General features: G+C 45.2%; 2 protein-coding genes across 2 annotated transcripts; both read left to right on the forward strand.

Moving 5' to 3' along the window:
* The first annotated feature begins 15,134 nt into the window (after positions 1–15,134).
* On the forward strand, positions 15,135–18,672 carry LOC123426794 (putative pentatricopeptide repeat-containing protein At5g08490). Its single transcript, XM_045110683.1, is given in 3 exon segments — positions 15,135–17,868; positions 17,870–18,106; positions 18,350–18,672. Coding segments are annotated over 3 exon segments (2,853 nt in total). The 5' UTR covers positions 15,135–15,271; the 3' UTR covers positions 18,369–18,672.
* On the forward strand, positions 18,390–22,844 carry LOC123426795. The gene is made up of 5 exons (XM_045110684.1): positions 18,390–18,476; positions 19,062–19,988; positions 20,749–21,533; positions 21,801–22,186; positions 22,363–22,844. Exons 3-5 carry the CDS (start codon positions 20,887–20,889, stop codon positions 22,494–22,496), a joined length of 1,167 nt encoding a protein of 388 aa, XP_044966619.1. The 5' UTR covers positions 18,390–18,476; positions 19,062–19,988; positions 20,749–20,886; the 3' UTR covers positions 22,497–22,844.
* The last annotated feature ends 1,574 nt before the right edge of the window (positions 22,845–24,418 follow it).

The following is a 24,418-nucleotide window of genomic DNA, read 5'->3' on the forward strand; positions in this document are numbered from 1 at the left end:
TGAGTATGTAGCAGTTGCAAGTTGTTGTGCCCAGTTGCTATGGATGAGGCAAACTTTAAAGGACTACGGTGTCACTTGTCACAAAGTGCCTCTCCTATCTGACAATCAAAGTGCTATCAAGATTTCTCTCAATCCGGTTCAACATAGTAAGACCAAGCACATTGATATTCGCCATCACTTCATTCGTGAACATATCAAGCTAGGTGATATTGAGATTCACTTCATCAACACTGAAGAGCAACTTGCAGATATTTTCACTAAGCCCCTAGATGAAGCAAGGTTCCGGGAGTTAAGGCATGAGCTAAATATCATTGATTCAAGTAATGTGGATTGAAACTAGGCACTTTGCACCTCACTCTACATTACATCTTGCTCTAGATGTAGGCATGGACATAGGGGGAGTGTTATTCTCTCAATGAACTTTCCCTCCCCCCATTATGCATAAATCAATCGAGTCTTTCACTTTGGCCATTACCAAATGGCACTTGTGCTTCAAAGACGAGATATGGTCATGAACCCAAGGATAATTCTTCGCGGTGTCATACCATTTGTCTCAAACATAGGTGGCCTCGGCCACCGCCCTCTCTGCTGGAGACTCTGTGTTGTTTCTTTTCTTTCGGTGATTCTTTCTTGCTTCCTTGTTTTGTTTTCTCTTGGCTTGATCAAGTTTTTCCACCACCTAAGGAGTAGAGAGTTCATTTTGTGGCTATTTTGTGACTTCGAGCACGGTACTACCGCCCCCAGCACGGTAGTAAAAATTTACTACCGCTGGGGGAGCGGTACTACCGCTCACCAAGCGGTACTACCGCCCCCAGCACGGTAGTAATTTTTTACTACCGCTGTGGGCGCGGTACTACCGCATGTGGAGCGGTTCTACCGCGATGACTGTGGTACTACCGCGCCGCCTTGACCAGGGGACTATTTAAAGGGCTGGGAGGCCTTTCTCTTTTTCCCTCAGCCCCAAGTTCTCTCTCTCTCTCTCTCCTCTCCTCAAAAACTGTCCTAAGGCATCGCCGGATCTCCCTATCCGGCCATCGTCCTCCGATTCCGACCGATGGGACTCTTCCCCACGAGCCATGGACACTGCTACTGCCCCTCATCTGTGCTCTTATGCTTTGTTGTTGATTCAATCTAGGGTTAGGGCATATGGTCTCATGGCACCATGATTGGGATTTAGTGGCAGCTTTTTGGTAGTATGATTCCATGCATAGGCGGTGTGTTTGTCTAGGCGTGCATAGGATCCAGATCTGAGGCTTTAAATCTTCCTTCACAAGTTTTTCCTTTCAAATATGCATAGATCTGTGATTAGGCCGCCCCGTGCGGTACTACCGCCCCTCGTGGCGCGGTACTACCGCTCGTAGAGCGGTAGTAAAATTTTACTACCGCCCTCAGGGCGGTACTACCGCTCCCAGAGCGGTAGTAAAATTTTACTACCGCTCCCCTTTGTGCACACACACTTCTCTCTTGTGTTTTATGGGTTTTCTGGTCCTTCTTGATCTTTGCCTTGACTTGTTTCTCTTTCGTGGTTCCCGATGTTCCAACATGTCTCGCACTGCCAGCTCCAAGCGACCTTCCTCCGATCCGTCTGAAGGCTCCAATGCCCCCAAGCGCACTTTCAAGAAGCCTACTCCAAAGAAGCCCTCAGTCAACTGGAACACCATGCCGCTTGCTGAGTTCCAACACCGTCGCAAGCTCAACCCCTATGCCAACAATAGGGAGACTTTCCCTGGCGGTGAACTGTTTTGGAATCGCGATCAATCTTAATCTATGAAGACGTTCTCAGATCGAATAAGAACCTATATGTCCTGGTGTAGTGGATTGATCTTGATCACTTGAGGAAGGACATGTCTTACTTTGGGGAGGCCATTGCTATGGTGGAACAACTCCAGATTGCGGACCTCATCTCGTTTCACCAGGATTTTGATATTTCCATTGTGGCTCACTTCTTTGCTACAGTGCACTTTCACCATGATGAGGCTCGTACTATGACTTGGTTGACAAATGGAGTGAAGCTGACTGTTACCTGGAAAGACTTCATGGATCTTCTTCAGGTCAGGGATGAGGGCCTCACTACTCATGTTGGCTTGCGCCCCCATGCCAAGCCTCAAGCTGCTCCAAAGGAGAAGCTGCACCCTTACCTCGCTGTGAAGCACACCCCAGCTGGCGAGGTATCCTATGTCATGAACCCCTTCTTGGATGTGATGCACCGGATTTTTTGCAACACACTGTTTCCCAGGGTTGGCAACAAGGACCAGGTGCACTCTTACCTGGTAGACATGCTTCTCATGTGTCAGAAAGCGAAGAATCGTCAGTGTCAGCCCCTTGATGTTTCTCATGTCATGTGGACTGAGCTCTACTCTGCAGTCATTAACCCTAAGGTCCCAATCTACGGTCCCTACATGTTCTACTTCATCAAGGCCACTTGGACCAAGACCTTCCATGGGGCTGAGTTTCTTGCTCCTGATTGGGTCCGCCATGAGCCCATCAGGCTGCGTCAGAAGGACAAATGGGCTAACACCTCCTCTCATCCTGCTGCCCCAAGGGATTCTGATGACGATCTGCCAGGCGCTGAGGATGAGGCCCCTCCAGAGGCTCACCGACAGGGTGAGGGTTCCCACACCTCTGCGGAACCATCATGGGCCACACGGCTCACGGACAGGATGAAGACCTTGTTCTGCATGCAGGCCAAGGGCCAGTACAGGACACATGTTGCTCAGAAGGAGAGTCGCCAGCGCGACAAATTGATCATGAGGAAGCTTGACCTGCCCTTCTCCAGTGGTTCTGAGCGCGAGATCACCCCGAGGCTGAATGGATGGAGAAGCACCGACTTCAGTGGGTTGCATCTGAGGACGACACCGACCATGACTCAGATGAGGAGTATCGTGATGAGGAGGACACCGACTGATGTTTCTACCACCTGGGTCGTAGGGCTCCTCTCTGCCTTTTTGTTGTTCCGATGCCAAAGGGGGAGAGAGTGTAGGATTTGCTCGTTCTCTAGTTTTTCTGGTTATTTGGTTGATAAAACTTTGTTGCTTTCGTTCGCTGCTTTTGCTTTATGGTTGAGACTATGAGTCGTCAGACCCTATCATGATGTGAGATATATGTTTTATCTTCCTTATCTTTTGTCTCAGTATTATCAGTTTTATCCATATTATTATTAACCTGTGAGACATAGTATCTTGTGCCAGTATTCCTTTGCTCACATGTTTTGCCATGCTTCAATATTCTTCATCTCTCGTATGTATGTAGTAAGGATGGCTTAGTCTATATAATCTAGGGGGGTGTTCTCTCTATGGTTAGTTGTTGGTATGCACATACCTAGAGGAAACTAGTCCCCTTGTGATATCTTTGGAGTTTGCATATGCCTATCTCTATTATTCTGTGCAAATCCAACATTGTCATCAGTCCACCAAAAAAGGGGAGATTGCTAGGGCATATTTCTCCTAAGTAGTTTTAGTGATTGATGACAATTGTTGTGCGGACTAATCTTGTGTCCTGAGCATTTCAGAATATTCTCTTCTAGGCACAAGATGACTCAACGCCCCTTGGAGGTTCTCGAAGACGGAATTTCTTCTACATTTCTCTTCCTAGTTTGAGTCATAGGAAAGTCTTCTTACCAAGAGGGGGTCCGTGTCGGAAAGGTTTGGGTGGAATCCTCACGCACACACCTCATGCACCCACCCATATTTTGGCTTCAATGGAGCACCAATGTGTTTTTATGCCTATGCGAAAAAGGGTAAGCGGTAGTAGCGTTGTACCAGCGGTAGTACCGTTGTACCAGCTGTAGTACCGCTGGCACAGCGGTAGTACCGCTCCAGGAGCGGTACTACCATCCCATATGCGGTAGTAAACTTTTACTACCACTCCAGGAGCGGTACTACCGCCCGAAGTATGGTAGTAGTTTTTTACTACCGCTCCAAAGGCGGTACTACCGCCCTCAGTGCGGTAGTATTAATTTAGACCGCACCGACGGGATTTTTTCTCGCATACTTTTCCACGGAGGTGGTGGCGCGGTAGTATCCCGGTACTACCGTGGTTGGTGAGAAGCTGAGCGGTAGTACCGCTCGTGCATCTGTGTGGTAGGTGGGTAACGGGTGGATCTACGCCCCTACTATATAAAGGCATCTTCTTCTTCCTAGAGCTTACCTTCAACCCCTCTAAGCTCCATTGTTGCTCCACAAGCTCATTTTAGCCCGATCTCTCTCCCTAGCCAATCAACCTTGTTGATTTTCTAGGGATTGCTTGAGAAGGCCTTGATCTACACTTCCACCAAAGGATATTTGATTCCCCCTACTAATCCCTTGCAGATCTTGTTACTCTTGGGTGTTTGAGCACCCTAGACGGTTGAGGTCACCTTGGAGCCACATTCCATTGTGGTGAAGCTCTGTGGTCTTGTTGGGAGCCTCCAAGCTTTGTGTGGAGATTGCCCCAACCTTGTTTGTAAAGGTTCGGTCGCCGCCTTCAAGGGCACCTATAGTGGAATCACGGCAACTTGCATTGTGTGAGGGCGTGAGGAGAATACGGTGGCCCTAGTGGCTTATTGGGGAGCATTGTGCCTCCACACCGCTCCAACGGAGATGTACTTCCTGTCAAAGGGAAGGAACTTCGATAACACATCCTCGTCTTCATCGGTTCCACTTGTGGTTATCTCTTACCTTTACTTTGTATTTGTTGGTGTTGTAGAGTATCTCCTATGTGCTTCTTTACTCGTTGCTAAGTAGCATCATATAGGTTGTCCTCCTAGTGTCATGTTAGTGAACCTTTATGATTGCTACTCCTTATTTATTGAGAAAAGCTAAAAATTGGTAGTTGCCTATTCACCCTCCCCCCACTAGTCAACCATATCGATCCTTTCAATAAGTTCTACAACTTGGCGCTCAGGGCTGAGGCAGCTTTGCTCAGGGTGGAGAATTCTAAGAAGCGCTTCAGAGATTCCAGCTTGTCTTCCTCAACTCAGGTGGTTCAGAAGCAACAGAAATATTGGGTGTCTCCTCCTCCTCCTCGGCACACGCAACAGTTCAAGCAATTAGGTGGTCGTGGTTCTTCCCACCCACCCAACCAGCTTTCCAGTAGAGGTTTCAGCAGCAGAAGCAAGGGCCTCCTCAGACACAGTACCGTCAGCCGGCAAATGTTACTTGTCACAAGTGTGGGTAGAAGGGTCACTATGCCAACAAGTGCACTTCTCAGCTGCATCTTCCGCCTCCTCCTCTAGGCAAACCTCCAAGCAATGCTATCGTGAAGTTCAACCCCAGGTCTGCTAGAGTCAATATGGTGAATGCAGCTGAAGCAGACAACTCCTCAGACGTGATTATGGGTAACCTTTCAGTCAATGATTTTCCTCCTAAAGTCTTGTTTGATTCTGGTGCTTCGCATTGCTTTATGTCAAAGTCATTTTTCATCAAGCATGATTTCTCCTCGACAATTTTGGATAAACCATTGGGTGTTGTTTCTCCGGGTGCGCAGATGAGGTCAAATTCTGTAGTTCCTGATATCTCTATCAAGATGGGTGATTATGCTTTTCTGGCCTCTTTGTATGTCTTGGGCAATTCCGACATTGATTTGATCCTTGGTATGGACTTTGGCTATGAACAAGGCATCTATTGATTGTGAAGCTAAGGAAGTGAAGCTAACTCACTCTTCAGAGGACGTGATTATCTTCGCGGTGCGCGATGACACAATCCGTCTATTTTCCTTGAATGAAAAGGGTGAGATTTCTCCAATTTCGCAAGTCCCAGTGGTCTACGAATATGAAGATGTGTTTCTAGAAGAACTGCCAGGAATGGCTCCGCACCGAGAAGTCGAATTCGTTATTGAGCTTGAACCGGGTACTGAGCCTGTGTGCAAACGGCCGTACAAGTTGGGTCCAGAAGAGCTGAAGGAACTTAAGAGGCAACTCGATTAGTAGGAGCGTCTGGGTCTGATCAGACCAAGCTCTTCTCCTTGGGGCTGTGGAGTGTTGTTTTTCAAGAAGAAGGATGGCACGAACCGATTGTGTGTCGATTACCGTCCATTGAACAAGAAGACAATCAGAAACAAGTATCCACTTCCTAACATTGATGAGTTGTTCGAGCAGTCGAAAGGGGCTAAGGTCTTCTCCAAGCTCGATCTCGGGATGGGATATCATCAAATACGCATTCGCGAAGAGGATATTCCAAGGACTGCTATCAGGACAAGTTTTGGCTCCTACGAGTATACGGTGATGTCTTTTGGTCTGGCAAATGCTCCATTGACATTTTGTCGAATGATGAACTACATATTCTCCCCGTTCAAGAATGAATTCGTCTTGTTGTATCTAGATGATATTCTGGTCTTTTCGGAAACTGAGGAAGAGCATGAAAAACATCTCAGACTGGTGCTTGATAAGCTGAGAGACCGTAAGTTATATGCCAAGTTTTCCAAATGTGAGTTCTGGTTGAAAGAAGTTGTCTACCTTGGGCACATCATCTCTGTCGAGGGCATCAAAGTTGATTCGTCGAAGGTGCAGGCCATTGTTGAGTGGGAGCCTCCACAAAATGTGAAGCAGCTTCGAAGCTTTCTCGGGCTTGCAAGCTATTGTAGAAGATTCGTTGAGAACTTCTCCAAGATTGCTAAGCCTCTCTCAAGTCTTCTTCAGAAGGGTGTGAAGTATGTCTGGTCTCCAGAGTGTCAGTTGGCCTTCGACACACTCAAAGAGAAGCTCACCTTTACTCCAGTCTTGGTTCCTCCTGATGACTCCAAACCTTACCAAGTGTTCTGCGACGCCTCTCTTCAATGTCTTGGTGTTGTGTTGATGCAAGACAAGAAAGTGGTAGCTTATACCTCGAGGTAGTTGAAGCCAAGTGAGAAGAATTATCCTATGTATGATCTTGAGTTGGCGGCAGTGGTACATGCTCTGATGACTTGGAGACACCTCTTGTTGGAACGAAAGGTTGAAGTGTTCACCGATCACAAGAGTCTCAAGTACATCTTCACCCAGCCTAACCTCAATCTTTGGCAAACTCGTTGGGTGGAAATGCTCCAAGATTTTAATCCGAGCGTTGAGTACACTCCAGGCAAAGCTAATGTCGTGGCAGATGCTTTGAGTAGGAAGGCTTACTGCAATAGTCTCATTCTAAAGCCTCTCCAGCCTGACCTTTGTGAATCTTTCAGAAAGCTCAACCTTCAGTTAGTACCTCAGGGATTTCTTGCAAATCTTCAAATCTCTCCTACCTTGGAAGATCAGGTCCGAGCAGCACAACTTCTTGATGCAATGGTGAAGAAAGTCAAGATTGGCTTGGCAAAGGGAGTTCCCAAATATAAGTGCTTCAGTGTTGATGCCATAGACATGTTATTCTTTGAGGATCATCTTGTCATTCTGAAAGGTGATCTCAAAAAGGTTATCACGGAAGAAGCTCATAACTCTGTGCTCTCAATACATCCAGGAAGCTCCAAGATGTATCAGGACTTGAAACAGACCTTCTGGTGGACTCGCATGAAGCGTGAGATTGCTCAGTTCGTAAATGAATGTGATGTATGTCGAATGGTGAAATCAGAGCATCAACGTCCAGCAGGTCTTTTGCATCCATTGCCCATTCCCGAGTGGAAGTTTGACCATATTGAGATGGATTTCGTCACCGGGTTTCTGAAGTCCAAGAAGGGTAACGATGCCATGTTCGTCGTCATCGACAAGTTGAGTAAAGTGGCTCATTTTCTTCCAGTCAAGGAATCCATCTCGACAGCTCAGCTTGCAGAGCTGTACACTTCCAGGATAGTGTCTTTGCATGGCGTGCCTATGTTGATTTCTTCGGATCGCGGAAGTATCTTCACTTCCAAGTTTTGGGACTCTTTTTAGTCTACGATGGGTACGAAGATACGATTCAGCACAACTTTTCATCCTCAGACTAGTGGGCAAGTGGAGAGAGTCAATCAGGTCCTTGAGGATATGTTGAGAGCCTGTCTCATTTCTTTTGGCATGAAGTGGGAAGACTGTCTGCCTTTCGCTGAGTTCTCGTATAACAACAGTTATCAAGCTAGTTCAGGCAAAGCTCCGTTTGAGATTCTCTATGGCAGGAAGTGTCGTACCCCGCTCAACTGGTCTGTGACTAGCGAGCATCAGATTCTTGGGAATGACTTGATCGAAGAAGCTGAAGAGATGTGTCGGGTCATTCGGGATAATCTCAGAGTAGCGCAGTCCCGTCAGAAGAGCTACTACGATAGCAAGCATCGTGACATGTCTTATGAGCTCGATGACTTCGTCTATCTCAAAGTGTCTCCTATGAAGGGCACACAACGTTTTGGCATCAAAGGCAAGCTTGCTCCTCGTTTTGTTGGTCCTTTCAGAGTTGTTGGCAAGAGAGGCGACCTTGCGTATCAGCTTGAGCTCCCTTCAAACTTTGCAAATGTGCATGACGTGTTCCATGTCTCTCAGCACCGGAGATGCTTCAAGACTCCCGAGCGCATATTTCATCTTCAAGATATCGACCTTCAACCCGACCTATCCTACCGTGAGCATCCAGTTGTGGTTCTCGAGGCGACTGAGCACAAGACCCGCAACAAGTCCATCAAATTTCTCAAGGTGCAGTGGTCACATCATTCCGATAAAGAGGCCACTTAGGAACGCGAGGATCACCTCCGTTCCGAATTCCCAGAGTTCTTTCAATCCTAGATCTCGGGGCGAGATATTTTTGTAGTGTGGGAGAGTTTGTAATGCCCTAGAGTGTAACTTGCCATATTTGGAACCTTCATGTGTGGGTCCATGATGTCATTGCCTTGTGAGATATATGCTTGTGTTATTTCATGTGATATTACCTTGCCTCCCCTTTGCATTCATGCATCCATGTCATCCATGCCTTCTTGGTGTTTGTTGTTGTTGTGGATCTATGTATGTGGTATGCGTTGTTGATGTGCATGTGATGATGAAGTGGTGTTTGAGATTGGGTTGCAACTATGTTAGCTTTCAACTAGGTTTCAAAACCCCCCTTCTCTATTTTCTCAAGCTCAATTTTATTTGCTCTAACCCTGGTTCAAAAATGTAGATCATTTAGAGTGTTTTCTTGTGGATGTGGTGCTATGCCTAGGGTATTTTAAATCTTTGCCCTAGTGGGGTGTTTATTCACAAAACAGATCATTTAATTCTGTTTTGAAAATATTTAAGTGCTCCAAAAATCCTCTTTTCATTTTATTTTATTGGGTCATAATTCCCTTATGACCAGGGGCATTTTGTTTTATTTTAGGGACATCAGTGTTGGCTGTGTGTTTTAATTTGTCTATGTTTTGTTTTTAAATAGAAAAACCCTAGTGGGTTTTTCCTTTCTTACCTGGCGCCTCCGAGTGGGCCTCCTCCTCCTCGCGCAGTCCACTCCTTTCCCTCTCCTGTGACGCCATCTTCTTCTTCCCCCTCCTTTCCGTCAGTTCGTCAGAGAAAGCGCGAGACAGAGAGCCAATGTCATGGCTCACGGACGTCGAGGCGGCTTCCCTCGCCCTCTATTTAATCCTTGGCGTGTGTGCCCTGGCTAGGGTTCCTCCAAGCCCCCGCCACCTCCTTTCCCATCTTCCTCCTTCCTCTCCCTCGTCAACAGAAGGTAGGCGAGCTCCTCCTCCGCCATGGCCAATCCGTGATGAGCTCGTCGTCGTCGTTGTCGTACCCCTCCGTCCTCTCCAAGCAGTCCAGGAGCACACGAGACCTCAGGGGAGTCCGTTCCCGCAGCTAATCGTCGCCGATCGCCCCTGCTTCCACTACTTCCTCGTCGACCCCTTCCGCTCCGACGACCACCTCCGCAACGGCTTCTTCCTCGACGTCCCCTGCTTCCTCTCCGACAGGCGTGACCTCCTCGACCAGTGGGTGAGCAGAATCACTCCTCCCCCTTCCCCTGTCAGCAGATCGCGCGTAGAGTCGTAGCAGCGCCGCCGTGTTTCTCTCTGTCGCCGGCGCCGCTGCGTGCTTGTGGAGCAGTAGATGTAGGGGATCTCTCGACACGTTTAGGTGTGGAATGGAGTAGTGGGTGATCCCTCTTCCTTCCAGCAACGAGCCCATGTCCAATTTGAAGCGTAGCGCCGGCGGTGACCTTCCCCTGTTCCGGCCACCGTTGGGCTGTAGTAGATCCAGAGGGGGTTGCTCAAAAGCGCAAAGCCCCCCTCTCTGTTAAGTATCGATAGCACAGCGCAGTGTCAGTGGTGTGTTTTACCTTAGCGCAGGTCATGGGTTCGAGCCCCCGCAGCGCACCCCTTTTGCTTAATTGGTTTTTGTGGCACAGTAGCAACACGGGAGAGCATACCCTATTTACCTCATCTGTTCTGTCGAGCCAGAGGTGATAGCCGAGTGGTTATGCTTGCGTGTGGTGTGCAGAAGGTTGTTGGTTCGACCCCCCAAGCCTCCCCTTTTAATTTTGTGTTTTTCTTCTTTGCTGTTCATAGTGTTATTCCTGTTGCTTGCTTGGGCAGCAATATTTTGTTGCCTAAAATATCTAAACCAGTGGGTTTTCCCCTTGCTTAGTTAGTGTGCATGTGTAGGGATTAGTGGTGCTAGTGTATGTATGTATGAGGTGTGTGCTTGTGTGGTGCAAGCACCCAAGTGCTAGTGTAGGTGTGTATGCTTGATGTATGTGTGTGTGTGCATGTGTGTGTGTGACACACACATGCCGAGGGCATGGTTTTGCCCTAGTGAGCACTTGTGTGCAAGCATGCATGTGTGTGTGTTAGAAACTAGCATGTGTAGGAGTGTGTGCTTCAGCACTTGTGATGCTAGCATGTATGTGTGTGTGTGTGGTGGTGTTCTAAGGCACATCAACATGAGGTCTACCCTCATGTGCACCATTGGAGTGGTGAGTGTGTGCAAGTGCATGTGTATGTGTAGAACTAGTGAGTATCACATATGCTATGGCACTATTTGAGACTTTGTGATTCCATGTTGTTTTTCCTTTCAACTTTGTGCCTATTTGTTCTATGCAAGTACCTAGGTATTATATATGTTTTTGGGGTAGAATCATCCCAAGAATCCATTGGTGAAACCAGATTTCACTTTTGGACACTTTCTGGAAATGTCATTTTTCTGTTTTGATCTATGTTTAGAGCTTGGTGCCATGTGGTGTGATGAGCCTAAGAGGATGATTCCTTGATGTGGCAGTAGTGGGTGAACCCCTCTACATCATGGTGGTTTTGTTTCATGATTAGGAGTTTATATGTGCAACTTGTGTCTTGTCAAAGTAGGCATGTGGCTGAAATTGTCAGCTTGGTGAAAATCTGTGATTTTCACTAAGTTTGAGAAACTGCTGTTATTTTCTTCCCTTGTAGTTGTGGTTGCAAAAGTTCATGTGTTGGGAATCAGCCCTTGCAATCAACTAGAGAGTTGGAGCTTTTGTGTTTGTCTAGCTCTTTGTCAATTTTCATGCACTTTCACTTCCTGTAGATATTGTTTTGGGGGCTGTCAAAATGCTTCAGAGCATAAACAGGTGGTGGGAATCTGAGATTTTCACCAAGTCCCTGAAATCTGTTATTTTTGTCCAAGTTAGCACCTGTAGATCTTTCTGTGTGTAACTCCTTTGTATTATCTTCTTGCTCATGCTTGTAGAGATTTTGAATAGCGTTTGCCACATATCTTGTTTGACACATTTGGGTGGTTGTAGGTGCTTTGCATGTTGCTCTCAAACTGTTATGTTGCTGTTTAGGACAGATTGCATAGTTTTGTTGTTTTGAAGCTTGTGAGTTCATAGTTGATGGTGTGGTGAGTTTCTTTGCACCACCCCACCTATACTTGTTTGTTTGATCATGTGGCAACCTAGGAATACCATAAGTGTGCCATTGGAGTGTGCTTGTGATGGATTTGTTCCGTAGGACTCCATTTCTTGTTTCGTAGTTTCCGGTTGATCCGTAGCTCCGTTCTCAACGTTCTTTATATGTTTTTGCATTGTTTTCTCGTGATGCACCTGTTCATGTCATTTTCATGCATGTCAAGATAGCTTAGAGTGAAGTTCTGTCTAGAAGTTTGTCTTTTCTTCTCATGCATATGCAAGTGACTAGATTAGAGATGCATGCTTCATCCTTATCTCACGCATCATGTGTTTGTTGCATCATGTTGTGTTGTTGTTCATTGGCTGTCATTCTTATCTTGGGTAGCACCGGGATCGGAGAGAGAGTACGTGGATTCGGGAGAGTACGTGCAGGACGAACAAGAGCAGTTCCAAGCTGAAGACATCACAGGCAAGATGACCGTGACCTTGATACCGTATCTAGCCTTGTTATGCATAGATTCACGTTTTCCTTCGTTTATGCTCGCTGCCTACCACTGAAATAATTGCCTCCTGATATTGCCATGAAAACCAAACACTTTCCCCTCCTAGCTAATGTTGTGTGGCAAAGTAGGCATGCTCAGCTTCTAATGTTAGCGTTGCTAGTTGCACGTGATAGCCATCTCATGTGTTAACATGAGAATTGATATCATTATTTTTAAATCTGTTATTTAATTAATGCACCTATATACTTGGTAAATGACGAAAGGCCTAGCCCTTTGCCGGGTGATTTATTTCGTTGTTGCCGCCTTAGTTTCCGGCTACCGGTGTTTGATTCCATAATTGATCGCTCCTAACACGTTCGGGGTTGTTATGGGGACCCCCTTGATAAGTCGTGTGGTGTTAAGAATTGTCCGGCAGGACCCAACATTGGTTTTAATTTGCTAATCACTTAATAATAATTTGCATAGGGAATAGATACCCCGAGGAATTAATCAACAACCCGGGCCAGTGCTCCTCATGAGTGTTGGTCCAAACTAGAGCACCGTGCGGGGCCATCCCGGGGCAACTCGGGAGATTTCTCTGGCCACCGTACGCTTCGCTTATCCGGCGTGTCATGAGACTGAGATACACAGCTCTTATCGGGGTCGTCAACACGTCGGGAGGTCCTGCTAGTCTTGTCTTACCTTAGCGATATATCTTGCGTATAGGAATCCCGGTGAAGCTTTGGTTCTCCCCAGAGTTGAGGTTTTCCTCTAAGGAATCCGATGAGATCACGAGATTCGTGATAGAGGATTACTTTGCGGCCCATGACCGTTTGTGATGGACTAGTTGGAGCACCCCTACAGGGTTTAATCTTTCGGAAAGCCGTGCCCGCGGTTATGTGGCAACATGGATTATTTGTTAACATCCGGTTCTAGATAACTTGAACTTAATCTAATAAAATTGCCAACCGTGTGCGTAACCGTGACTGTCCCCTTCGAAGACCTCTCTTCGATCGGGAACACGGTGGGGTTATGTTTGACGTAAGTAGGTGTTCAGGATCACTTAGTGATCACCTAGTATTTGACCGCTCGCGTAGACCACCACATCTATATCTTTGTTCTACGTAAGTTAGCCACCATAAATGCTTAGGATGCTGCAACCTAAACACTGAACCTTCCTCACCTTATAACTTGACTAGTTTCGGTACCAAGTTCATAGATTGCTGAGTCCCTGTGGCTCACAGATTACTTCAACACCCCAACAGGTACAGGTACGCCCGACACAGGTGATCCAGATGGCACGCAGCTGGCGTGGCAGTACGATGAGGAGAACGACCGCCTGTACATGAACTATCCAGAAGACTGAGGTCGTGGTCGTGATTGTGGGCAAGCATGCGGGATAGCATAGCATTTTCTTATGTTATGTAGTCCGTAGCGGAACTACCTTGTCTGAATAAATGCGTGGATGTAAACTCTGATATTATCTATGTGAAATGGCAAACGATTCCCTATTGTCATTCTTTAATTATGTATGTGCTATGTTTATCTTGCTTGCGAAACGCATAGATGCGCTTCTTTCCATTTTGGGGCATCGCCCCCTAAATCGGAAAGGACCGCATCTTAATCGTTGCATTTGTGGGAGGTGATGACTTATTTTGTGTGATTGTGCACAGTATGATTATGAAGGATGATGACAATGGGGCGTCCAATACTTCTGATTTTGAGAGGCCTGAGTAGATGCCCGACTCTCGGAAGAATATGCAAGTATGTTGTCAAATTCTTAGGGTTGCATCGACAACTTTGAGATTGAGCGCATGTGCAACTACAAATTTATCTTGTGGAGCATATTCTCATTTACACTGAAAACTATTAAATTGGTGATGTCATATTTATTTTATGTTTAAACTATGTATTCCATATAACATATATGTTTGAACCATGTATTTTTTATTCAAATCATTTTTTTGTTGAATTGTTGTGTGCTATTGTATAATTAAATGAAATGATGTGTTTGAAAATGAAGAGAACAATAAGCAATTATCGGTCAGGTCTCTAGATCTTTGCAAAATGGGGTCCACCCCCATGAGATCCGCGGAATGGTTAGTGAGAAAGTTTACTTGAAACTTTTGTAGCTTGTCCATAGATGTAGAATTATTTTGACCATCATAGATGTACTATTATTGTGATGTTAAAAATCGAACTTCAGACTTTTAACCATGACAAATCCTGGTAAAAAATTGAACTTGGCAAAGATTTACCATAATTGCTAGGACATTGCCATCATGCGTGATAATTAAATTTGGGAAAATATTACCTTCTACCAGCCGATCGCGCGTGCTCGTCCGTCGGCTTCGTGGCCGTCCGATCGTGTGGCTCATCTGGCTGGGAGGGCGAGCGGCTGGATTTAAGTTTTTCCTGACACATAAATTCCTGAAACAACAAACCAGTTTCAAAAACAACGGCCGCATTCTAAAAATAATTTCTGAAATAACGGACGCGTTACATAAACAATTACTAAAACAATGATGATGTTGCATAAACAACGACCATGTTGCAGAAAATTATATTGCAAAAATTACGGCATGTTGTAAAAATTACGACATATTTTGGTCAATGTTACAAAAATTACGGCATATTGCAAAAATTATGACATCTTCTCATCCATATTAGAAAAATTATGACATGTTATAAAAATTACGACATGTGATCGAACGGCTGCGGATGGCTGCACACGAAGATATGACGGTTATCTTGATGACGAATGTACATATCAATAGGTAGATCGGATGGCTGCAAGCGCGTCATTCGGGTGGTGGCGGATGTTTAATACTGATCCCGCCTAGCAGCCCCAATTTGCCATAAAAATCGTTAGTCTGAGTTCGATTTGTTTGGGTCAAAATAGCCCGTTATGATGATTGGAGATGCTCCGTAACGCTAGGCTCATCCCCTCTCAGGCCCATCATTTCCTCCCTTTGCCAGAGCGCGCGGCTGCGGCCCGCGCCGTGCCCACCTACGTCGCCGCGCCGCAGCAAACGTGCGAAGGCCTCCCATGCCCACGCCGGCACCGCGGCACGCCATTCTCCACACTGGACCTTCCGCTGAGCTATGCTCCTCCTCACAAGGCTGGCCAAACGCGGATGCTGCTCTCCGACGACCTCCCCGCGTGTCGCTCATGCCGCTCTCGGCTGGAACCGGTTTTTCCACACCGGCGACGCGCACAATGTGTTCGGCGCGATGCCTGCACCGGACCACAGGCAGTGCAGTGCGCTGCTCAGGTCGCGCACCGCGAGCGGGGATCACCACGGGTCCGTCTGTCTCGTCCGCGGGATACTCGGGCGGGGCCTCCGGCCCGACAGGCTCGCGTTTGCTGCGGCGATCAAGTCGGCGTCGGCGCTCCCCGACGGCGGCGCCCTGGGGAGGTGCCTCCACGGGTTTGTTGTCAGGCTCGGGAACGCTGCGGGCGTGGCGGTGGCGAAGGCGATCATGGACATGTACGGGAGGTGTGGGGCTCTCACGGACGCCCGCCTGGTGTTTGATGAAATGGGCTGCCCTGACGCGGTATGTTGGAACATCCTGATCACTGGGTCCTCCCGGGCTGGGTTTTTTGACGACGTATTTGCCTTGTTCCGGTCGATGCTTGCGTGTGGTGTAGATGAGAGCATGCCAACTGCGGTCACCGTGGCTGTCGTCATTCCGGTATGTGCAAAGTTGAGAGATTTGACGGCTGGGAGGAGTGTCCATGGCTATGCCGTCAAGACTGGGTTGGAATCTGATACTTTGTGTGGGAATGCATTGGTGTCCATGTATGCAAAATGTGGCGCAGGTGGAATCACGGATGATGTGCATAGAGCCTTTTCTTCAATTCATTGCAAGGACGTTGTTTCGTGGAATTCGATCATCGCAGGATACTCCGAGAATGGGTTGTTCGAAGAAGCACTTGTACGATTTGGTCAGATGATCTCTGAGGGATGTCTTCCGAATTATTCAACAGTAGCTAACATTCTTCCTGTATGCTCGTTCATGGAGTATGGGAGGAACTATGGCAAAGAAGTGCATGGTTTCGTGTTCCGGTTTGGCTTATATATGGACATATCTGTTTGTAACGCGCTGATGACTCATTACTCCAAGTTGTGTGAAATGGGGGTTGTGGAATCAATATTCAGAAGTATGAATTCGAGAGATATTGTTACATGGAACACAATAATTGCTGGATATGTGATGAACGGGTGCCACTCTAGGGTGTTAGGCCTGTTCCATAGGCTTCTGTCTACAGGAATGACCCCTGATTCTGTTTCTTTCATTAGTCTGCTCACTGCTTGTGCTCAAGTAGGTGATGTGAAAGGTGGGATGGCGGTCCATGGTTATATTTATCGGCATCCAGTACATCGCCAGGACACATCCTTAATGAATGCTCTTATTAGTTTCTATAACCAGTGTGACAGATTTGATGATGCTATTCATTCTTTCGCTGATATTTTGGACAAGGATTCAGTATCATGGAATGCAATTCTATCAGGCTGTGCTAACAGAAAAGAACATATTGAGGAGTTCGCCGAACTCTTCTGTGAAATGTGCCGCAAGGTAACTCGTTGTGACCCAGTCACAATCTTAAATTTTATCCGCATGAGTACCTTCTGTGGTGCTAAGAGGGTTCGGGAAGCTCATGCATATTCCTTGCGAGTTGGTTACATTGGGGAAATATCAGTTGCAAATGCTATTCTAGATGCATATGCAAAGTGTGGTCAGCCGCAGGATGCAGATATACTTTTCAGAAACCTAGCCGGTCGGAACATTGTAACAGGCAATACTATGATTTCTTGCTACATGAAAAATAACAGTGTAGATCAAGCTGAGAGAATCTTCAACCAAATGCCTGAGAAAGATAGGACAACATGGAATCTCATGATCCAGTTGTATGCACGTAATAATATGTGTGATCAAGCTTTCAGTCTGTTTCATCAGTTGCAGTGTCCTGATACTGTTGGCATTACAAATATTCTCCTGGCTTGCATCCATTTGAGTTCGGTACAACTTGTGAAACAATGCCATAGCTACATGCTCAGAACATCCCTAGAAGACATCCATCTTGAAGGAGCACTTCTTGATGCATATTCAAAGTGCGGGAATATAACCAATGCATACAACCTATTTCGAGTTAGCCCTAACAAGGACCTGGTCACATTCACTGCCATGATAGGAGGCTATGCAATGCATGGAATGGCAGAAGAGGCAGTGGAGCTGTTTTCTGAAATGCTTACGCTTGACATTAAGCCAGACCATGTAGCTCTAACTGCTCTGCTGTCAGCCTGCAGTCATGCTGGGCTTGTTGATGCAGGAATCAAGGTTTTCAAATTTGCCAGAGATATTTACAGAGTTGAACCGACAGCAGAGCACTACACATGCATGGTTGACCTTCTTGCCCGCGGCGGGCGTCTCCAAGACGCATACAGTTTTGCATTGGATATGCCCCCTCACATGGTCAATGCAAATATATGGGGTTCTCTGTTAGGAGCATGCAAGGTCCATGGAGAGGTCAGAATCGGCCAGCTCGCAGCTGATCACTTGTTCTCCCTGGGGGTTGGGGACATTGGGAACTATATCATCGTGTCAAACATATATGCGGCTGATGAGAAATGGGATGGTGTGGAGCAAGTCAGGAAATTGATGAAGTCCAAGGCTATGAAGAAACCTGCAGGATGCAGCCAGGCACTTGTTTATAGCCAGTGATGTTAGGCACCAAGATGGTTATTTTACCTACGACATGGTTAGATTTTTGTATCAGCAAATCAAAGATGCACAAGCAGGCAAAGAACATTCAGTGACAAGTTTCAATATTAGTGCAATTGACCTGGTCACAGGATTGCAGAAACTTGAATTGGAGTTTTTCTTCTCAAACATTTCTTTGGAGATCTTCCCATCCATAGTATTTATCCTTCTGAGGTATGCAAATACGAAATTACCTAACCACATTACTTGCTTGCATTTTGGTCATTTGCGCTACCATACCGCTTTTGTAAACAAAATGGCATGCTGCCAGACGTGTCCAAGAAAGCATTACTAGATTGAATTTTGTGCACTCACATTTGTCTCCTGACATCCGGCCTGGTTGAACTGTGGATGAACTTGATAACTTTGTATCAATTTCTTCTTATGTTTATGCTAACAAATTCATCCTATTGGCAGAGTTGAGACAAATAAGTAACATGGCTACGGGCCATGACATGCATCTTGGAGTTGAAGCAAGCATCAAATATATCATGTGCCACTTCCATTGGAATTTTCTTAGGCTTTCTACCCAGTACCAATCAAGGTTCAGTCACATCTCATTTTTCATGCCTTACATCACAACAATGTTGTTTGTTTCTGACATTTTGTTGTCTTGTTAATGTTGTATTATGACCCTGAACTACAAAATATGGTTGCTGCTGATTAATTTTACCTCCAGAGGAAAAAGTATTGCTTGTTTTGCTTTGGGTGAGACTTGCAAGAAAGCATTCTTTTTCATATGGGCTGCTGTAACCTTATCCTTAATACTCCCTCCGTCCCGAATTTCTTGTCGGAGAAATGGATGCATCTAGATGTATTTTAGTTTTAAGTACATCCATTTTTATCCATTTCCGCGACAAGTAATTACGGACGGAGGGAGTACTTGTACCTAAATCCTGCATGTATGCCTTACAATTTACCTTTCTGACGATCCTTCCTCTGGTAAACTAGTAAAACTATAATGGCAATCATAGTGGGCAATGGAATTGTTTGCTTTATAAAGTTGTATCAGCATGCACTTTCTGGCTGTCTGGCACGGCTCTTGTCTTAAGAACAGGAGTCGAGATTTGATTAATGAAAGGTGCCCAATGCGACTCCTGAAAGAAGTTTTTTTCTTCTTTTTTTGCAGAAGGACTCCTGAAAGAAGTTGGAACTAATAAACTTAACTCCTTGATGGCAGGTTCACTACTCTGGAGATCTTGGTGACAGTTGCTGACTCACTGGAATTAGGAATTTCAGCAATGTCATTTTTTTTCGGGAAATCTGATTGGAGGTCTGTTAACAGCGTCAACCTGGCCGATGAAGCAACATAAGTAGCTGGAGTGAGGGTGAGAACTCTCATCCAGCTCGCTTGTTGTACTAGGCTGCGGCAGTGCGGCGGGTCGAGATCGTCTGTAGTAGTGCATGGTGCACTAGTGCAGATGACGTGTGGGGTCGGGTCCACTGCACCCACGCCTCTTTGACAATGCAAAGCTCTTTCCGCTGATCTGCTCTTCTGCAGGTACACCATCTTTCTGCTGATCTGCAGATGACGTGTGGCTAATGAAAAAAAAAAAGGACTGCATACACACGCTGCATTCCCAGCCCGTCACGGCCCAGAAGACCTAGGCCCAACCGCGTTTCTGTAGTCAACTCCTTGCCGGGAACGGAAACGCGTACCAAGTCCAGCACGAACTTTCCTTGCCATGGCACGCGCTTTTTACCTCCACCGTCCGAATCGGAAAGAGGACACATCACCACCTACCCTGGCCTGGCCATATATAATGACGGCCTTCCCCTCCCCGCCCACGAGTTTGTTTGTTACCCTTCGCGACCTCGCGGACAGCAGCAGCAGAAGAAAAAAAAGAGATTCCCCCCGCGTTCGCTCTCCGGAATCCTCCCGCCGCCGCCGCCGCAGTTTATGGATTTCGGAAGGAACGCTGCAGCCCGGACTTGTGAAGCGAAGAGCAGCGTCTCCCCCCGCCCCTCCGGTCTGCCCTTCTCACCGGCGCCCTCCACGCCGTGGTTCCGTGAGCTCTGGGTCAACGCCCCCAAATAACAACACCCTTTTGCAGAGGTACGTACGTACGTGCGCCAGCTGGTCTATCTGAATAGTGAATAGCGAGTAGAGATCACGGGGGAAGCTTTAGGCTGCGTGCGGCTGGAGCTTGCGGGGTGGGTTGCCTGTGTTATCAATCTATGCGAATTTCTATTGGATAGCTGTTAAATTTGTGAGGGCTTGTGTCTGGGGGAAGCGAAAGAGGGTTGGACTACCAGAAAAGAAGATTCAGTAAAGGATGGCAGTTTTAGTTTGCAAGCAAGGCAAATCCTGGCGAAAAACTGAACGGAAACGGAGTTGCCCTGCTTGCTAACTGAATTTGACAATCAGTAGTACCAGCTGTGTCAAAGAAAATAACCTCAAGGCTATATTTTAAACAGGACACTGGTTTGTACGGTGCAGTGTGACAGTTTGTACCTTAAACGGTTACTAGAAACAAACATACACAATCATAGGTCTATTTGGAACTTATAAAATCATAGGGCTTACTGTTAGACATTCAAGTCAATTAGTCAAAGGTCCACTTATTTGTATTGTAACTTTTTTCTGTAACTCATGCAAAGACTCGTTGGTACTAATAAGGTTTAATGTGACAAACATGTTAAGTTAAACAGAACCTTGTTATAAAAAGGCAAAAAAAATGGTGTCGAATGTGTAGATCTTGAACTTATTTATTTACTGTTAATGATATGTTGTGTTCCAAGTTTTGCCACTTTTGAACGTTTTATTACAAGGTTGTATTAGATGAAGTGGGTTGACATCTTTGCCCACGTTCTAGGTGGAAATTGGTGGATTTCTTGATTGGTTGAAGGAAGTAAAACGAAGGGGACCCACTACCCAGCATCCTTCCGGCGAGCGTTGGGGTCTTATCTATTTAAGCTAAAACAAGGCCATTCATTGGCTGTCAACTGTAAACATGTATAGACCGAAGATCCCCAATTCGGGGTGGGCTGCTTTCGATCGCAGGTTGCGTGGCACAGCTGATGGAAGGGATGATGTTGATGTCAACTCATTTCCTGCTCTCTCGGGGTCTAGAGGCTTCAGTTCTGCCAGCAGCTCAGCTATAGAAAATAATAATATTCCAAAGGCAAAGCCTTTTGCATCAGTGATTCGCCCCCCTGTTGAATTTGCAGTTGTTGGTAAGGAAAACGGAAATAAGCATTTGACTGATCACACGGTGCGAACAAATTTTGGTGTAAACTCTTCATCTGATAACAAAATTAAGCTCCTGAAGGATGCTCATAGTTGGGCTGACAGTAACTTAATTGAGGACATATTGGCTGGCGTGGATAATGATGTTGGCCAAGCATCTGTTTTGCTGAAATCCATGGTCGCTCCTGACTTTCTGCCAAAGGAGAGTAGAACAACTGTTCAACCAGCTTTTGAGATGAATAAAGCACATGGTTCAGTGTCAGGATACGCTATAGCAGAGAATAAACATTCAAATGAATCACAATTGTTGCCACTGCAAATGAATGTAATCTCTATACCCCAGGAACCTGAATTAGAAGAGTTTGATGATGATTACTTAAACCACCGGAAAGATGCATTGAAGATGATGAGGTATATTCCAAATCCTTGTTTATGTTATGGGTTTCACTAGCTTATGCATACCAAAGTAGGCTGCATTCATGCAAACCCAGACAAATGTAGGTTGAATAAGTGCAAACTTTTGTAGCAACATACTTCTGTAACTCATATCTTGCATGAGCATGATGGTCAGAATTTGAGAGACAGGATTAGCTAACTTTGACCCCTTGAATGTGCTCCACTCTCAAGGTTGAGTCTTTTCATGCGAAACTGACCCATTGTGTTTCCTTTTGGTCATAGGGCTGCCACAAAGCATTCTCAGGCTGCCAGCAATGCATTCTTCAGAGGGGACCATGCTGCTGCCAAGGAACTCTCCCTCAGAGCTCAAGAAGAGCGGTCGGCTGCTGAAAAGTTAAATAATAACGCAGCAGAAGAAATATTTCACCTCAGGAACAGCAATAATAACATTTGGAAGATAGACATGCATGGTCTACATGCATCAGAGGCGGTAACTGCATTGGAGAGGCATCTGCACATGTTAGAGTTCCAGCCACCAGGGAATAATCCAGCTTCAACTGATGAATTATATAAGTCTGAATCCACAATTGCTGTCCGAAATGAGGTTGCACCGGAGAAGGTGGTGGTGTTTCTTCGCCCTAGACAGTCTGTCTTAGAGGTGATCACAGGTAATATATTGTCCCTCTATTACCTTATTTATTAATCATCAAGCTTTGTGATTTATACTCATAACTTCTTGTTACCACAATCATTGCCACATGAGGGCATTGCTACTCTTTTGTAGCTGTACCTTGTGTAAGCAACACCAGATTTAGTGAAATCTTATTTGCTTTGCATCTTACAGGGATTGGCAGGCACAGCAAAGGACAGGCTTCACTGCCTGTTGCAGTTAGGGGCTTCCTTATTGAAAATGGATATCGATTTGAGGAGCTGAGGCCTGGTGTTTTCTCTGTTCGTCCTAAATTTCGCCGCGGGTAAACCTGTGAAGTCTGAACCATTATCAAGTTCTGTTGTTCGGCGAATAAATTTCTATGAAATGTGCTGTCAACGAAATAAAATATAGAAATTTGGGCAACTCGTAGTTCATGTATATTGAATGTGGGAACTAGGCCGACCAGTTGGCTAGTGCTGCGCGACCAGCCTGCCACCCGTGTTCGAGCCTTGTGCTCCGCAGGATATGTTCCTGGTTTATTCTGAATAAAATGTAACAAGTTTTACAGATACTAATATTATTGTGTAGCCACCTGACAAGACATGCATAACTGTATGTAACTGTACAGGATGACAATAATGGTCACAGTGTATTATTATTTGCTTACTGCTGAACCATGGTTTGTGGTTACTCTATGATTTGGATGCCTGGAATTTCTCTTGCCAATTTTTTCTATCTTTTGCTTCATGCAAACATTGCATTGGAGCATGTGCACTGCAAGTGCTTGAAGTGGTGATTATATATAACAAGATATATCCTTTTCGTTTTCTTGCCCCAGCGGTAGGGTGATATTGGATTAATTCGGTACAAATGCTTAAGAGTAGCATTTTTCATGCCCTTGGCAGTTTAGCACTGGATCCAGCTGTCAGACAACTTTATTTTATTCAATTATTAGTTTTACTTAAAATTTGTTTAGTATCGACAATGGACAACATCGAGAAATTCAACTACCCAAATACCAATTCTAATATATTAAAGAAAACAAAAACTGGAGATCATCAAAACTAAAGTGCTTCTACGCGTCCGTCGTTGCGTCTTTTTGTAGAAAACCTCCTGCTTTTTCTTAAAATCAACCTGCAGTCTTAGTTTAAATGATTCCAGAGATAATGTTTTACTGTTTGCGGAAAAAAACTGCAGTTTCCTCGAATCAATCCATAGCCTGGGTTCACTTTTTCTTAAAATCAACCCGTAGTCCTGGTTTAAGTGATTCCAGAGATAATGTTTCACTATTTGCGAGAAAAAGTTTTATAGTTTCCTTAAATCAACCCGTAGTCTGGGTTTAAGTGACTCCATAAAAATTATTTGTTGTTTGTGGAAAATAGTCAAAATACCATGACATTTGGTTTACCACGGTACATATCATACTTTTTTTTAAATAGTAAATAGTAATATCTTTTAAACCGTAACTTTGATTTTTAACATGTTATATATGAAAATTGATTTTTTTGGTAGAATCTGAATACGATGTTATTTCACATGTTAGCCATTTAAAAAATGCCATTTAGGATGTTGCCTTAATCAATAATTCACAATCCGCCTCTCTTTTGTATCGGTGTAGATCCGGATTGAAAACGAACACCTTAGTAAAAATAGATTGAATACGAGAGAAATCATCTGTAACAACGCATGAACGCGTCAGCAAAAACTTGCATGGAAAAAAGGAAAGCAGATTTTTCATCTTATGCGGAGAGACATACGCCTTAGGATTGATCACATTCAAGTATATTGTGATTGTGTGAGCACTGAGACCACCGTCAACGAGTTTAGGAGGAGGATAAGCGGCAACACAGATGGAATGTCGTGTTTGAAAAACTAGATGATCCCCCGCGCGTTGCAGCGGAGAATTAGCCTATAAATTGTTGTAAATAATGTACTTGTCTTATCATGAACATTTTAACTCATTTACCAATTAATTAAATTATTTGATAGAAAATTTTATGAAATGTTATTTTTAAGTATCTGACTAAAATATATGAACTAAACTAAATGAAATCCAACGGATACATGTTGTTCATCAAGATAACATACAATCATGGGTGCCAACCAAAAGTTTACTAATAGCGGTAAATAGTTAACCAACATTGCGTTCTTTTCTAGTGAAAAAGCTTAGCTCATTCGTAATCAATTTGTATTCGGCTAACGGAAGATATGGGACATGTTCATCCTCTATAGTGGAACATGATTTTAG

Source organism: Hordeum vulgare, chromosome 2H (assembly GCF_904849725.1).
Source record: "Hordeum vulgare subsp. vulgare chromosome 2H, MorexV3_pseudomolecules_assembly, whole genome shotgun sequence".
Taxonomy (NCBI): Eukaryota; Viridiplantae; Streptophyta; class Magnoliopsida; order Poales; family Poaceae; genus Hordeum; species Hordeum vulgare.

Bases quoted from the DNA above. Each gene is read 5' to 3' on its own strand.
- LOC123426795 (XM_045110684.1), top strand. From the start codon at position 20,887: ATGTATAGACCGAAGATCCCCAATTCGGGGTGGGCTGCTTTCGATCGC. The intron at 21,534-21,800 runs GTATATTCCAAA...TTTTGGTCATAG, and splicing joins GATGCATTGAAGATGATGAG to GGCTGCCACAAAGCATTCTC. The intron at 22,187-22,362 runs GTAATATATTGT...TGCATCTTACAG, and splicing joins TGTCTTAGAGGTGATCACAG to GGATTGGCAGGCACAGCAAA.